The sequence below is a fragment of the Echeneis naucrates genome, chromosome 10 (assembly GCF_900963305.1).
Source record: "Echeneis naucrates chromosome 10, fEcheNa1.1, whole genome shotgun sequence".
Classification (NCBI taxonomy): domain Eukaryota; kingdom Metazoa; phylum Chordata; class Actinopteri; order Carangiformes; family Echeneidae; genus Echeneis; species Echeneis naucrates.
In genome coordinates, this window is record NC_042520.1 from 14282875 (window position 1) to 14297567 (window position 14693).

Sequence of the window (14693 nt, forward strand, 5' to 3'; positions counted from 1 at the left end):
CCCTTTGTAAAGAGTGTTTGCATTGTCATTGTGACTTCCTTATTACTGCTAGAGAAGATTTTTCTCTGACAGGGCCGGATGAAAAGTGTGTGCAAGACAAAAGATAGAGTGGCCCATGTATGATTATTTTAAAGTGGACTTTTATTTCCTGTGCAGTATATTTTTGCTCATTTGTTTGGTTGTATGTTGCCACCAATCATTTCATATTCTCCTACTGAAGGTTAGCGGACGGTCCATTTTGTACCTGTATTACAACATAATCAGATATTAACACTGATCAGTCCTCTGCAGTTCATGCCTTTGCCAAATCTGTACTCAGTAATTTTCTGATGATATTCGCTTCAACTCACTTGGATTGCGATCATTTTGCCAAATGAATGAAATACAACAAGCCTTGAGACCTCTTGACATCCAATCGTGAATCTGAAGACCATTGTCCAGGGATCCACCCCATAAAATGTGACGCGATGATGGTGGCAGCCATTGATGGGCCAACATGGTGCTATTTGATGTCTCAGTGTCTATCATACTATTTATATATAACATATATATATCTATATCTATATAAATAGATATATATATGTGCATAAACATGCATAAACAAACCACTCCTTGTCCGAGTGGCAAGCGATTTAACAATGGCTTCTCTGAAAACTAACTTTTCTGTATATTTTGTCACACTGAAGCTACGTTCAGGAGAGCTAAAAATGTTATCGGTGATCTTTTCAGGAAAACACACTGGCTTTCATTTATAGAATTTCTAACAACCAGTGGTTGATCAGGATTTTGTTTGACTATATTTGACCCCACTAAAATTCAATAACTCATTCATGCCTTACACAGACTTAATGTGGCAGTTTCATAGTGCATTTCTATGTCTATTTGGTGTCTATGTTAGATATCAGGCCAGTTTTAGATTAAAGAGATTGTTCAACATGTCAGATTGCATCACATATTTTGAAATCAGGGATGACAGTAAAAATAATGGACTGAAGCCACATAATCACAAGATTTAAATCACTGATCCATATCTCCTCATTTTAAGTCTGTAAGTGATTTTGAATATATTTTAGGACTCAGTGTTTGTTGAAATCATTGAAATCATTCAGTGCAATTAATGCAAATGCATTTCACATCAAACGTTTGTGAAATGAACTAATTTGCATTCATTGTACCCTCTGTTCCTCACGGTGTGATTTCTGTAAGGTGTTTAATATACTGTGTGTGTGCATATATATATATATATACATATATATATATATATATATATATATATATATATATATATATATATATATATATATATATATATATATATATATATATACATATATATAGCTGTAAAAGTAACTCTTTTAAGTGGTCCATGTTGGGAGTTGGAGCTGTTTCAAGCTAGTTTGAAGTAAAGTTTTGCTATTTTAGTGTTCAAGGTAACTGAATGTAGCATTTTCAAATTACAAGTTTTATGGTGCGTTAGTCCAGAAAAGCACAATGTTGTAACAGATTTCAAAAACTGCACATTGTTTTAAAACTTGGCAAACCTGGCCAGTTCCCTGGCCACAATGCTTTTCAGTAAATTGTTGATTAGATGGATTAAGAAGAGAAATATTATTCTTGCCCTTAGGTAGACATTATTTCTCAGCATTAAACTCTGTGTCTGACAATTCATCCTTTCATTTGTTAAAGAATTGAATTAACATGTTCAACAAAAGATTAAAACTACCAAATTAAATTAAATCCTATTACAGCCAAAGTAATTCAAATCAAAAAAAAGAAAAAATTACAGTTTGCATCCACCGAAATGAATATTTTTAAATAGATGACAAAGTATTTGATTGTTTTGCAGTACATTGAGGCGATGTAATGTTTAGACTAACTGGATGAAATAAAGTTGATGAACTCTTGTGTCTGGTGTTTCTCTATGATAGACATGTGGCTCTACAGCCCCATTTTTTGGTTTTAACTGACCACGACAGAACAAAGTAACAAACGTTTTATTCCAAGGCACATCCTGTTCATAAGAACTATGCATCGATAGAAAGCGTGGACTCCATTTAAGTGCACACAGATTTTAACTCTCACAGGCTTCACAAAGCAATGAAACATCCGATTGGCATATCACATTCAAAACATGTGGCTGCTACAGAACCTACTGCTTCTCTAGGAGGTGGCAGGATAATCTGATGCCTTCTTACAGCACCAGGAAGGAACACCAGAGAAATTTGGACTGAAACATTCAAGGAATAGGTGGACAATGTTATCTCCTGATTTCCCTCACCAGATAGCCATGCAAAAAATAATCATTGTAATCACTCACAGGAGAGAAAAAAAAATCAAGTATACTCAACTGAATGGTCTCCGTCCACAAAGGCAAGAAGTAGTTTGTATTTAAATTTTATAACTTGTACAATTAGATTTGATGAAATTCAACTCCATTGCTCGTGTTTTGCATTTGCCAGTAACTTGTTTGGTGAAACTCCTGGATCTAGTCTGCTGACATTTATGTGTTTCCTGTTGCCCTGGGTTCAAACATTATTCTTTGATCAAGTGCATCAGCGCAAATTTTCATCGTCATACGAAACAAAAGAAATGAAAAATATGCAGCAGTGAATGAAACTCTTCAACAGTAACATCATCTCCTGCTGTGACAAAAAGAGCACAAATGCATTTACAATTAAGCCTTTTCATAACATAAACCTTCTCTTTGCAGCAAGCAAATAATGATTACCAAACAGGTACGAACATGTAATTCATGTAACAACTTCTGTTTAAATTTAAAGATGAATAATGTTCACATTCATAGACATCTTATATAATCAACCTAAGATCCAGAAGGCGAACGCAACAACAGAAACCTGTGACTGGAGTCTTCTGTAGTTGACGTCACCATTCACAGTCAGACTTCCTCTTCTCTGCTTTGTGTCATTGACCTTTTCTATATTTGCACTTTGTGCACATTATTTCCAAGGTAACCGCTAATGTTCTATCTTTGGAATGTGTTGTACTTTGCCAGAGTGGCATTTTAATGGGCACTTGGGTCAAACTGGCATTTAAATTTTTCTGGTATTTTGCACAATTTGTCTCTGCAGGTTACATAGATTCTGAGAGTCAGTCAATTTGTCTTACCTTGTTCAGTAATTAGACATTTGGGAGACTGAAAATTAAAATTGCCATTTGGACTCAACAACTTCATTGTTCACATAAGATATAATGGAGAAAAAAAAGATAAATAATGGTAATATAAATACTCTGGAATATTATAATACAACAGTGTTATCATAATTTTCCACTCAGGGAAAATTTGTTAAAATACAACTCTTTAGTGTCCACTCTTACAAAGGACACCACTGTTAAAATGTCTTTGGATAGATATTAAAGATTGTACTAGCAAATGACCACAGAGGCACAGCTAATCATCACTGTTCTCTGGATGTGGACATCTGCTTGAAGGCTCTCAGGATGTGTCATGCCCCTACACAGTGTCAGAGGACCAGAGCGCCAAAGGATCAGTCAAACAGTGTGCCCAAGGGCAGTACTTTCAACAAAAGATAGTCTGCTACTGAAAGAAAGGAAACCATCTCTGCAAGCTCTGCAAGCTCTGATGACCATGTGATGTGGTGGCTGATCATAAAGAAAACAAGGGCAATCTAAGCGCTCTTCGGGTCAGAGGTGCTGCCTCCGAGGCACCTACAGCAGATGGATACACCATTATTCAGTGTAACTCTTTCAGCTGAGCATGGTCTAGACTTGGATGAATACATTTACTTCAGCATACCAATCTCATGGCTGGTCCGTGTGGGCCTTCCATATTCAGCAAAACTCCTCCTCGTGCTGCGCCTCCCCCACCAGCAGAGAGTGTTTGTCAGGCTCATTGAGCGCCAGGCTGTTGAGTGAGTGCTTGTCAGAGCGAAGGGAGTTGATGGAGGCACGACTGTAGTTGACAACGCGGTCCAGCAGGCTGAGTTTAGGGGAGGGACGACGCATCTCACCCATGCCAATGTGAATGCTGACATCAGAAAGGCTGCCCTGATGCCTGCTGTCTAGTCGAGCCTCCAACTTCTCTGCAGTGGGCTTGGTGTAACTAGACAATGGGAGAGACAAATGCAGAAAGGATCGGGAAACAGTTTGACTACAATTAGAGCAAGAAAAACAACAAACAGATAAAAGGGCTGCAACTAAGAATTTAATATCTCATTACCATTTGAGCAGTAGAGAGGACAAAACCACAGAGACAGATGACAGTGCCATGGCAGCAGAGCCCATCCATGGCTGTAAGACCAGACCAAGGGGAAGAAATACACCTGCAAGCAGACAAATTTCAAATGACTGCTGTGGTTGAAATTATTTGAATTACTGCCTTCAGTGTAATTTTGTAATATCATTAAATCTTGTAATGTTGTGCAGTCACCTACCAGCAGCAATAGGAATGCCAACTAGGTTGTAGATGAGAGCAAATACAAAGTTGATCCTGATTCTCCTTACAGTCTTCTTGGACAGGTCGATACTACCCACCACATCCAAGAGGTCGTTCTGTAGACAGGAAAAACATGAAATGAAAAGGGTTGTAGTGTCAACCTATTGTGTTTCTGTTCATTAAATTAAAAAGGATTCATTTATCTCTCCTCTGCACAACACAAATCAACAGTTTCAATGAGGTTTTAACAGGTCAAAACATTTGAAACACAAATAGTTCCATGACAAAATCCACTTACTCTGATCAGCACTACATCTGCTGCTTCTATGGCCACATCTGTGCCGGTTCCTATGGCAATGCCCACATCAGCCATAGCCAGAGCAGGTGAGTCATTTATACCGTCACCCACCATGGCTACTCTCTTGCCTCCCTGCTGCAGCTGCTCCACTTTGGCCACCTTGTGGGAAGGAAGCACCTCAGCAAACACCTTTCTGATGCCCACCTGGAGGACAGACAACATTTCAGAAATATACAAAAAAAACAAAAACTGATAGCTTCCTTTTCCAACTTAGCACACTTAAATACTAAAACCATTTAAGAATATGCTAAAGCATCCAGTTCTATTGAATACATGTTTTAGTATGCATCTGCAGAGAATGTAAAATAATGACTATAATTATCACTCGTCGATATTGTCTGCCACCTAGCTCTACACCCAAACTCTCTTCATACCTGTGCAGCAATGGCCCGTGCTGTTTTGCTGTTGTCTCCAGTCATCAACACAACTTCCAGACCCATGTTATTCAGAGTGCGTACTGCAAGCTCAGCCTCTGGTTTCACTGTGTCAGCTATGGCTATCATTGCACACAGTGAGTCTATATACAAAAGGAAAAGGGTTAACAATTAGACTACAGCTGTGCAATTTACATACATTTTAGGGAAGATGATAACTCTAGACAGTGAGTAACTGGAATTATGGTAAAAAGCATATTAGACTAAGATTACATGTGAAATATTATTACTTACTATCAACAGCTACCAGAACAGCAGTGCGTCCTCTACGCTCATGCTCCATCATAGCTTCATCTAGATCTGGTGTGATCTGAAGGCAATTTCTTCTCATCCACTCTCTGTTTCCAATCAGGACGACGTAAGTGGCTGTCTGGATGAGGCCTAACACACAGAGAACACATGGATTACACGGCAGCAAGGAAACCTGAATGAAGCAAAATTAAGCAAATCTAATTCCATTATAACTTGAATTCATATTTCAATACTTTGTTTAATATGTGAGCAAAGCTGTGTGTTAGAACTGCATTTCCCAGCTTACTTAATGGTTGCGGGTCCATGATGAGTGGATGGGCGCTCGTTGTTATTCGGGTGTCACTGATCTGGACAAGGACACTGTTACGCTGGTTGCTGTCCTCGCTGTCACTGTCCGCCTGTTTCAGCAGGGTCTCTGTGTTGCTGACGTGACATCGGATGCCACAGCCTGGCACTGCCTGAAAGTCTGTGCACGTCCCAAGAGACTCTGTGTTGAGCTCCTGCACACAGATGCACGTGGATGTATAATACAAACGGATGTATAATAAGACAACATCATGTGTCTCACCAGAAGGAGTAGTGTGGAGGTTAAACTTAAGTAAGCGACTGACCTGTTTGCAGTATTTGGTGATAGCTGCTCCCAGCGGGTGTTCGCTGTTGTTCTCAGCCGTACCCACGATGGCCAGGAGTCGGGACCGAGGCATCTTGTTCCCTTCTACAACTATCTTGACTTGGATGACCTTCGGAGCACCATATGTGATGGTTCCAGTTTTATCAAAAACCACAGACCGAACCTGCACAAACGAGAGATAAAATAGTCATGAAGAATAAACACCATTAAACTGAAGAAATATTTGATGCCGTTTCAAATGTTTTAGGATATTTAATCATGATAATATGTGCTCTAAATTGCTTTTGTAACCTTTTAAAACAGAATCATTTCATAAAATAGACAACTGTTCTGTTAGATTACATACAGCATAAGGAAGTATCATCATTAACACACCTTATGTGCCATTTCGAGAGGCTCTCCTCCCTTTATAAGAATACCATTCTGGGCTCCAACACCTGTGCCCACCATGACAGCTGTCGGAGTTGCTAAGCCAAGGGAACAGGGGCAGGCGATACATAACACTGTTATGGAGGCCTGGAAGGCAAAGCGAATCACTACCTCAAACCTGGATATGCTCCTGTCATAACCCTGCAGGGAGGAAATGGTTACAGTTAGTTTTTATTTCAAATTAATTCCAATTTACTTTCACTTAGGGAATGTTTTTGAAAATGATACGGCACAATATGTATAGTGAGAAGACTGATACAGTCAGACAAGAGGACTCACAGGGAAGTACTTCTCCACAAGTGAGAAGTCCAAAAATCCAATGATGATCCAGGCAAGTAGTGTAAGAACAGATATGCCAACAATGAAAGGTACAAAGTAGCCACTGATCTTATCTGCATACTGCTGGATTGGAGCCTGAAGAAAAAAATATGTATGCAATGACACACCTGCCCAATGTAATCTCAGAGGAGGAAGACACAGGACAGAACTCAAACCACGTTCACCTTTGAAGTTTGAGCCTCCTCCACTAGTTTAACAATCTGGGACAATGTCGTGTCCGTTCCAACATGTGTGGCACTGACAAGCAGAGAGCCGTTCTGGTTAATGGAGCCAGCAATCACAGAGCTCCCAGGCTTCTTGGTCACTGGCATGGCCTCACCTGGGGTTGAAAAGAACCAGCTGGTCAGATAACAGATGGCAGAGCTGAAATATTCACCAAAATGTTTCATTAAATCTGGTAAATGATCTTTTCACATTTAAGTTATTTTTTGATTGATATAAAATAGGTGATATATTATTATTGTTGTAGTTTGCCAACATTGCATCTCATGTCCTGTGACCAACCTGTGATAAGAGACTCGTCGGCCATGGAGTGTCCCTCAATGACCCTCCCATCTACTGGAAACTTCCCTCCTGGAACAACTTTCACCACATCACCCCTCTGCACCAGCTCAACATCCACCTGTTCCTCACTAAATGACACATATGGATGTAAAACAATGTAGATTTTGCAAACTAGTTTTGACGTTCTATTTTTCACAACAGAAAATAACGCACAGTACGCACAATAATGCACAGTTTTCTTCAGATAGATTTCTTTCTGCTGGATCCCTAAGAGCATTAGACCAAAAGGACTTTTCCTTATTTATATCCCATTTTTGAGAAATTGAGTAATGAGACAAATATTGGACATATATTTTTCGCATCAAATATAAAAAATGGACATTAAGAAGATCAATTTATGATAGCGTCATGTGAGAGGCTAGTGTGTACAATTATAACTGGAAATGAGATATAGTGGAATTTAATCAGTTGGATCTGACAACTCGCTGTTGAAAACCACTCTCAGCATGTGTACCTGGCCTTTTAGGCCACATTAAATCGTTCTACTGGCATTTAAACTGAACATTTATATGGAATGTGTCTACACTAACTTAAGATAATAAGATAATAAACGTGCTTGTTAACCGTAAATGTAGAGTACCTGAGAATGGACTTGTCACTGCTGAGAGTGACCACTGTGGCCTCAGTAGCTTGTAGAGACATGAGTTTGGACAAAGCTTCAGACGTCTTGCTCTGGATGGAGAAGCACGCAGAGAAAACATTTTCCAAACGTTTATTTAAAAGGGTGTTAATTTCAGTATCTTAAAAATATAATTACATTAAATATTAATAATCATTAAAAATTATGAGCTATACCTTGGCGATTTGTTCCAGCCAGCGTCCAAGGGAGATGAAGACAAACAGCATAGGTGGTGTGTCAAAGAAGGTGATGGGGTTGACTTTAGCCTTCTCCACCATAGCCACTATCACGACAACCAGAGAGTAGGTGAATGCTATGGAGGTAGCCAGAACTATGAGCACATCCATGTTGGCAGATCGATGTTTGACAGCTTTGTAGGCTTGAATGTAGAAGTAGCGACCTCCAATAAACTAAGAAGAGGAAAAACAGAACAATTTAAATTCACAGAAGCTCAAATATTTCATTCAGACTCTCCCTATGCTATAAACGTGCCTATGTTGCACACAAAACAATATAAAAAGAATGGAAAAAAGTTGTGATAATTTTTCATGCAGCTGTACTGGATCCCTCTGATTTACCTGTACAGGCACGCAGAAGAGGAAGGAGAGGAGGTTCATGATGGAGAGGCCTGGGAGCAGCTGTCTCTCAAGGAACATGTTGGAGTGGTAATGGGTGCGGTCCTCCAGTGTAGCGTTGTGTTGATGATTCATCTGGTGGTCCATGATAATCATGTAGATCATCATGCCCATTACAGGCACACAGAAAATCAAACTCACCAGGAAAGATTTCCTCCACCTTAGAGGGTGAAAATATTTGTTTTTCAGATTTTAATTCAATTTATGACCTAGGTTTAAATCCTAAATCGTACCATCTTGTCATAACAGAATGCAATAAGATGTAATGTTATTTAGTGGCATTTCTACTTTCATACAAGCACATAAGCAAGAAAACTAAGCATAAACATTATGCATAAAAAAGGTACTCACTGTCGTATTTCCTTGCTATGGTCCAGGTGACTAGCACTGCGGTCCCTCTTTACCAAAGATGCTTCAAATCCCAGATTCTACAAATAATAAACAATCAAACCACTGATCAACTCAACTGTAATGCAGCACATAAAAAGTCTGAAACAAATTGCCTTTAATATATTGGTAAGTACATGCTGGTTTCACCAGGAAATAAAGAACATTGATAAAAATAACAAATAACAAATGCTTAAATAACATTCACAAAGGTTGCAATACCTCAATGAGCTTGATGATGTCTCGTGGCCCTATAATTTCCGAGTCGTACTTAATATGTGCTTTGTTGGTTGCTAAGGCAACGGAGGCATATATAATCCCCTTTTCTCTCATAAGGCTGGATTCAATTTTGTGAACACAAGATGCACACGTCATTCCCCTCACCTGAAAGAAGGTGGAGAGGAGCACAAGTAGAGAAAGGGACAAAATTATCTTCAAAAGAGTATGAAGAGGGGACTGTATAACTCATTTAATGCAATCAAAAGAATGTTGCATGTATTCAACTTTCTTTTCAGATGCTGATGAACATGGATTTCATGAGGTGAAAATATCTTCTCCATTTTATCTAACATATTAAAAAGACTGTTCCACCACCAAGTAACTCACCACTAGTTCCAGGTTTCCATCTGAGCCTTCATAGTTCTCCATCACAGAGGCAGTAAAGCCCAGCTCTTTCACACACTCTGTTATCTTCACAGGGTCGATGATCTCAGCATTGTAGCGCACCTCTGCTTTACTGGCCATTAGCGCCACCAGAACAGAGTAGATACCTGCACAACATTAAAGATGTTCTGTTTAGTTCCCAGTGAAAGCAATGAGTTAGAAAATCCTTGGGAAATATATAATATATAACAATAAGGAAATATATTTGTGCAACAGACCAGGTTCATTCTTGAGGTTTCGTTCAATATTTGCCACACAGGATGCACAGGTCATCCCACCAATCTGGATAAAGCATTTAGTAGAGTGCTTGTCTCTGTTGCGTCCCTGGGGTGTTTCTTCATGGAGACCACTGTCCAGTTCCTCATCCTTCACAGGGGCTCGACTCAAAGACTTTGACAGGCTGGGATCTGGCACAGTTAGCAGGGAATTGGTCTCTGTGGAAAACATATTATCTATCAAGACATTGCAGTTAGCTATGACGTCTCCAATTCTACACCAGACCCCTGTTGCTTAGTCAAACAAACAGAAGCTACTTGTAGGAGGAGACACTCCAAACAGTGTTTTAGCATGCAGAGTCAACAAAGTTCTTCTTTAGACTATTTACAGACAATGGTCTGGTTAAAACAGAAATATATAGCTAGCAATTTCACTATGTAAGTAAATAGACAATTGAAAAGCAACACCAACTGTCCTCACCAAGTAGGAAGGCGTCAAAGCCCATGTCTTCTATGGCCTCCTGCAGCTCCTTAGGTGAGGTCTTGAGGGGATCATATTCAAAAATCCCCTGGTGATCAGCCAAAGAGACCTGGGCAGACATGACCCCATTCCTCTGGGCGATCATGCCTTCAATGGACTGGACACAGGAGTTGCACGTCATGCCTTCGATGCAAATCTTAGCTACAGATACAAGGGGCTGGGAGAAGCAAGGCTGTAAGGCAGGAAGTTTGGCCTGGGGTGGTCCTGCAGGCCAAGGTGATGACAAGGCAGGTATAGGTGAGATGGATACAGGACTAAGAGGGCCAGAGGAGTCCCACAACTGAGTCTTAAAGTTTCCTGGAGGCAGTGCCTCAATGGCCCGCTGCAGCTGAGGCACAGTAACCTTTAGAGGATCATAACAGATGGACGCCTTCTCTTTCTCCAGAGAGACCTCCACAGAGGAGACACCAGGCAGCATAGATATATTGTCCTGAATATTGACCACACAGGAATGACAGTGCATACCTTTCACCCTGAGCATTATAAGTGTTGTGTCTATGAAGATTTCTGTTTCTTCTGAAGACTCTGATGGTGAAAGAACTGTTGGTTTTTGAGAATGAACAAAACGTTCAATTTCACTGGGGGACAGCTGCAGCGAGTGAGGCTTGGATTTGACAAAAGCTTTGAAGCCAGCCACAGCAATCTGGTCAATGATGGTTTGGACTGTGATGAGGTAAGGCAGGTACATGATTGAGGCTTCCTGAGAATCTAAAACAACTGTGGATAATTGAGACATGAGTAAGTTACAAAAGCAGAGATACAATGGGTGTTTAACAATGTCAATAATCGCATAAATGGCATTTATGTGTAACCAATTATTATAAATCTGTCATCAGAATAAAATTTAACACAAATTTCTTTTAAAGCAATATGAAGCATATGCCCAGCAGTATATACAGCCAGTTGACATACTCAACAAACTTGTGACATCCTATAATCCAATTCTGCAATAGCACTGATAAGGGGTTTTATGAGTCATGGTCAAATCCTACTAAGTAATGTGTCACTAGTGAACCTACAAATTGACTGATATATACAATGATATGACCCCTGTTATCTTAAAGACATTTATTCTTCTACAGTGCAACTGCGTGATCACATCCCCATTAGCTCAGACTATAAGGTAATTTTATGAACAGGTCAAGTACATTACCTTTGATCTTTTCAATCCCTTTCAGTTTTCCAATCTTCCCTTCAATAGTGGTGGTGCAGGAGTGGCATGTCATTCCTTCAATGCACAACTTAAGGAGTGCCACCTCTCCTCCCCTGCTGTGAGATGGGGACATGGTTGGATCTTTTCTCTCAGAGCTGCTGGGAGTGGGGACCTCCTGAGGTTTTACGCTGGCCACTACCTGACTCAGCTGCAGCAATGAAGTCAATGAAGGAACAAAAGTGACAGTGAAACCCTTCTGGCTCTCGCTGACATCCAGCACCCCCTGAATCTGGGAAAGGTTCTTCAAAGCTTCCTCTTGGGCTGCAGATGTCAGACCTGAGGTCGATATCAGCTGCGTGTCAGTCAAGACTTGTGTAGCTTTGATGGACTCGGATAGGCTTGATTCAAAGCCCATGTCCTCGATGGCCTCAGACAGAGACTCTGGACTCTGTTGGTTGTGGTCAAATATGACAGTGGCGTTCTTCTGCTCTAAAGACACCTATAAAAATAGTCATGTTTTGAGTTTAACTAAGTCACTCTCTAAAATCAAAATCATGCCAGCCTAAATAATTTAAACTACTATAAACTGACGGATTACTCTGTCAAAAAAAAAAAAAAGCCAAATATGCCAAATGTAACTGTATACCCTTCAAGGGTATCTAAATTCCTGTCAAATTCTGTCTTTTTCTAATAATGTAACATTAGGATATAAAAAACAGCGAATGAGTCAACAGCTTTGGTGAGCTTCCAGAATGTTTTTTCATTGTGATGACCCTTAGCTCTCACCATGTGACACTCTGAAGGGATCACCTGACTGAGCCATGAGTCACAAACCACAGCTTGGGTTTTGCATGAAGTGAATGTGCCTGACTATTAGATTAACCATTTTTTCTAAGAGGGAGAAATGGGAAAAAGTTTAGAATGAGGCAATCATTGTTTCAGGAAGAAAAATCTATACACTCTTCCCAGAATGTCTCTTAAGATAACCATGAAACGAGGCAGGCACGAGATTATCGTCGGACCCAAATGACATTTCCTGTTGGTACATATTGCATTTTGACCCAACCGTCACAGGTCTGCAAAGGGCAGAGCTCCATCTCAAACACATTATTACATTATCTTCTCATTTAACCTCAGCCTGAGGGGTAAACACACAATAACCAAAACAGCAGGCAACAACAATTGTAATTTAACTACCTCTAATGGCTCCATTGATTTATTGTAAATGAGAGCAGCTAGTCCCAAGGGAGAGGCCGCAATATTATTAAAGCTGTATACCTCTAAATTAAACAGAAGGCTTTAAGTTATAGCAAGTCTGATAGTAAAATACAGGCTGAATCATTATAACATCCATGGTTGTCATTTCAGATCATTAAGTGCAAGAAATTCTTAGTCTGCCGCTGAATGTTAAAAATATCATTACAAAGACTGCATTTACTTTGATATGTATCACTCCTGGGAAAGTTCCAATGCGCTGCTCGATGGACTGAACACAGGAGCCACAAGTCATACCCTCCACTCCGAGGGAAACTGAACACAGACTGGCTTTCTGTGTCATGATTGGTTAGTCTGAAAGGACAAAAGAAGTACAAGAACAAGATTATCGATAACAAGTTTGATTATCCATGATAAAAGAACCAGCTACACTCCTTCACAAAATGGATTATGTAATACGTGCCAATAAAAAAAACCTGTTGTTCCCGTCATGTTAGGATCAAAAGAAAAAAATGACGAAAGACTGATTTATCACGTTATCATAGGTTACATGGTACTTTGCATTAGTAAAATTTGCTACAAAAAACAGTTTTTTTTACCCACAAATCAAAATATATTTTAAGTCCATCTAGAGAAAAGCACGAGTAAAACTGTGAAAGGGATCCTTCATCATATTTTTCGGATATTAAGTTTAAAAGCTGGCAAAAACACAACTACTGCACCTGTGAGGGAGGGAAGCACGCATCTTTTAGCTGCACCACTGCTGCCAACTCAGTTCCATTTACATTCACAGCCTGTAACCACTAATTCAGGCATCTTCACCTGATAAACTCAGAATGACGTATGGAATCTAAACTAGTAGTAATACTGCTAGGAATGGACAATGTTTCCCTGTTTAGCTGTAATGTTTGATCAGAAAATGGAAGCTTTATGAGGAGATTGCCTCCATTTCTCACAAATAGAGAAAAGCTGACAAAATGCAGACATTATTGACTTTAAAGAGTCATAGCAGGGAAACAAACTCTTCAGCCTCTTATCAGCCCAATGTTGAATTGAAAATATCAGCTTCTTGTAAGCGCTGACTGAAAGTTGGCACGAATTAAGAGTCACATTTTTCTTAAAATTAATTATTTGGACTCTTTTATGGACACTTGGCCGTCTTACAATAGGGCACATCTCCGACTTGAGGCAAGTTTGTGCCTGAGACACCAATGTCAGAGAAAGCCAGCAGGGCACTGACTCTGCAGAAAACAAATATAGTAAATTCACTATTACTATTACACAAGTAAATCAACGTTAACCTGTCTGTCCTGAACTACAGTGAGTTCCTACCCTTAAAATATAATATTCACATTTTGATAAGTAACCACGTCTCCTGTTTTTCCACATAGCCAGGGTAAAAGAAGCTAGCTGCTAGTTCCTCTAAGCTAAATTGCAAGTTTTACTTATCCCACATCTCGTCTGCTTGTCTCTTTGTATGCAATCATTGCATCTTATATACTAAACAAAATATGCCGCCTGTTAAAAAGTGTCTTGTGATACGTCCAGAATAAAGGAAAACGCTCTAACCTGATTTAGGGGGAAGTCTCCGGTTAACTTGCTTCAGGCTATGTTCGTCACCAAAATTCAGCTAGCTCGCTAGCTAGCCTCTCCTCTTTAGCCTACGGTGGCCGCTGAGCGGACACCATGCGGCATCTTCCTGTCTGTGGTCGACACCAGAGGTTGTTGTATTTTGAGTTTTCCAACTCTGCAGTTATGAAAGTCAGATCAGCGAGGCTGTCTGGTCTCCTCTCCTCATGCCGATGTGACTGACGGCTGAGCAGTGTGTTGTCACTACGCCATGT

At 39.9% G+C, this 14693-nt stretch overlaps 1 protein-coding gene across 4 annotated transcripts; it reads right to left on the minus strand.

Moving 5' to 3' along the window:
* Positions 1-1978: 1978 nt before the first annotated feature.
* atp7a (ATPase copper transporting alpha) lies at positions 1979-14693 on the minus strand. 4 transcript variants are annotated; one of them, XM_029512393.1, is made up of 24 exons: positions 14419-14693; positions 13073-13203; positions 11635-12133; positions 10422-11198; positions 9944-10159; positions 9669-9832; positions 9285-9446; positions 9027-9103; positions 8619-8835; positions 8217-8450; positions 8002-8093; positions 7362-7489; positions 7022-7176; positions 6798-6932; positions 6465-6659; positions 6070-6252; positions 5745-5958; positions 5441-5587; positions 5147-5289; positions 4713-4916; positions 4413-4530; positions 4199-4301; positions 3776-4081; positions 1979-3687 (listed from the first exon to the last, which is right to left on the minus strand). In XM_029512393.1, the coding sequence occupies exons 2-23, from the start codon at positions 13190-13192 to the stop codon at positions 3811-3813; spliced, it is 4554 nt and encodes a 1517-aa protein (XP_029368253.1). In that variant the 5' UTR covers positions 13193-13203; positions 14419-14693; the 3' UTR covers positions 1979-3687; positions 3776-3810. The 4 variants fall into 4 exon arrangements, with proteins under 4 accessions (XP_029368253.1, XP_029368254.1, XP_029368252.1 ...); XM_029512394.1 differs by having other exon boundaries at positions 1979-4081; positions 9944-10132; XM_029512392.1 differs by having other exon boundaries at positions 1979-4081.

Bases quoted from the DNA above. Each gene is read 5' to 3' on its own strand.
- atp7a (XM_029512393.1), bottom strand. From the start codon at position 13,192: ATGACACAGAAAGCCAGTCTGTGTTCAGTTTCCCTCGGAGTGGAGGGT. The intron at 9,447-9,668 runs GTGAGTTACTTG...ACCTTCTTTCAG, and splicing joins ATGGAAACCTGGAACTAGTG to GTGAGGGGAATGACGTGTGC. The intron at 9,104-9,284 runs GTATTGCAACCT...TATTATTTGTAG, and splicing joins ACATCATCAAGCTCATTGAG to AATCTGGGATTTGAAGCATC.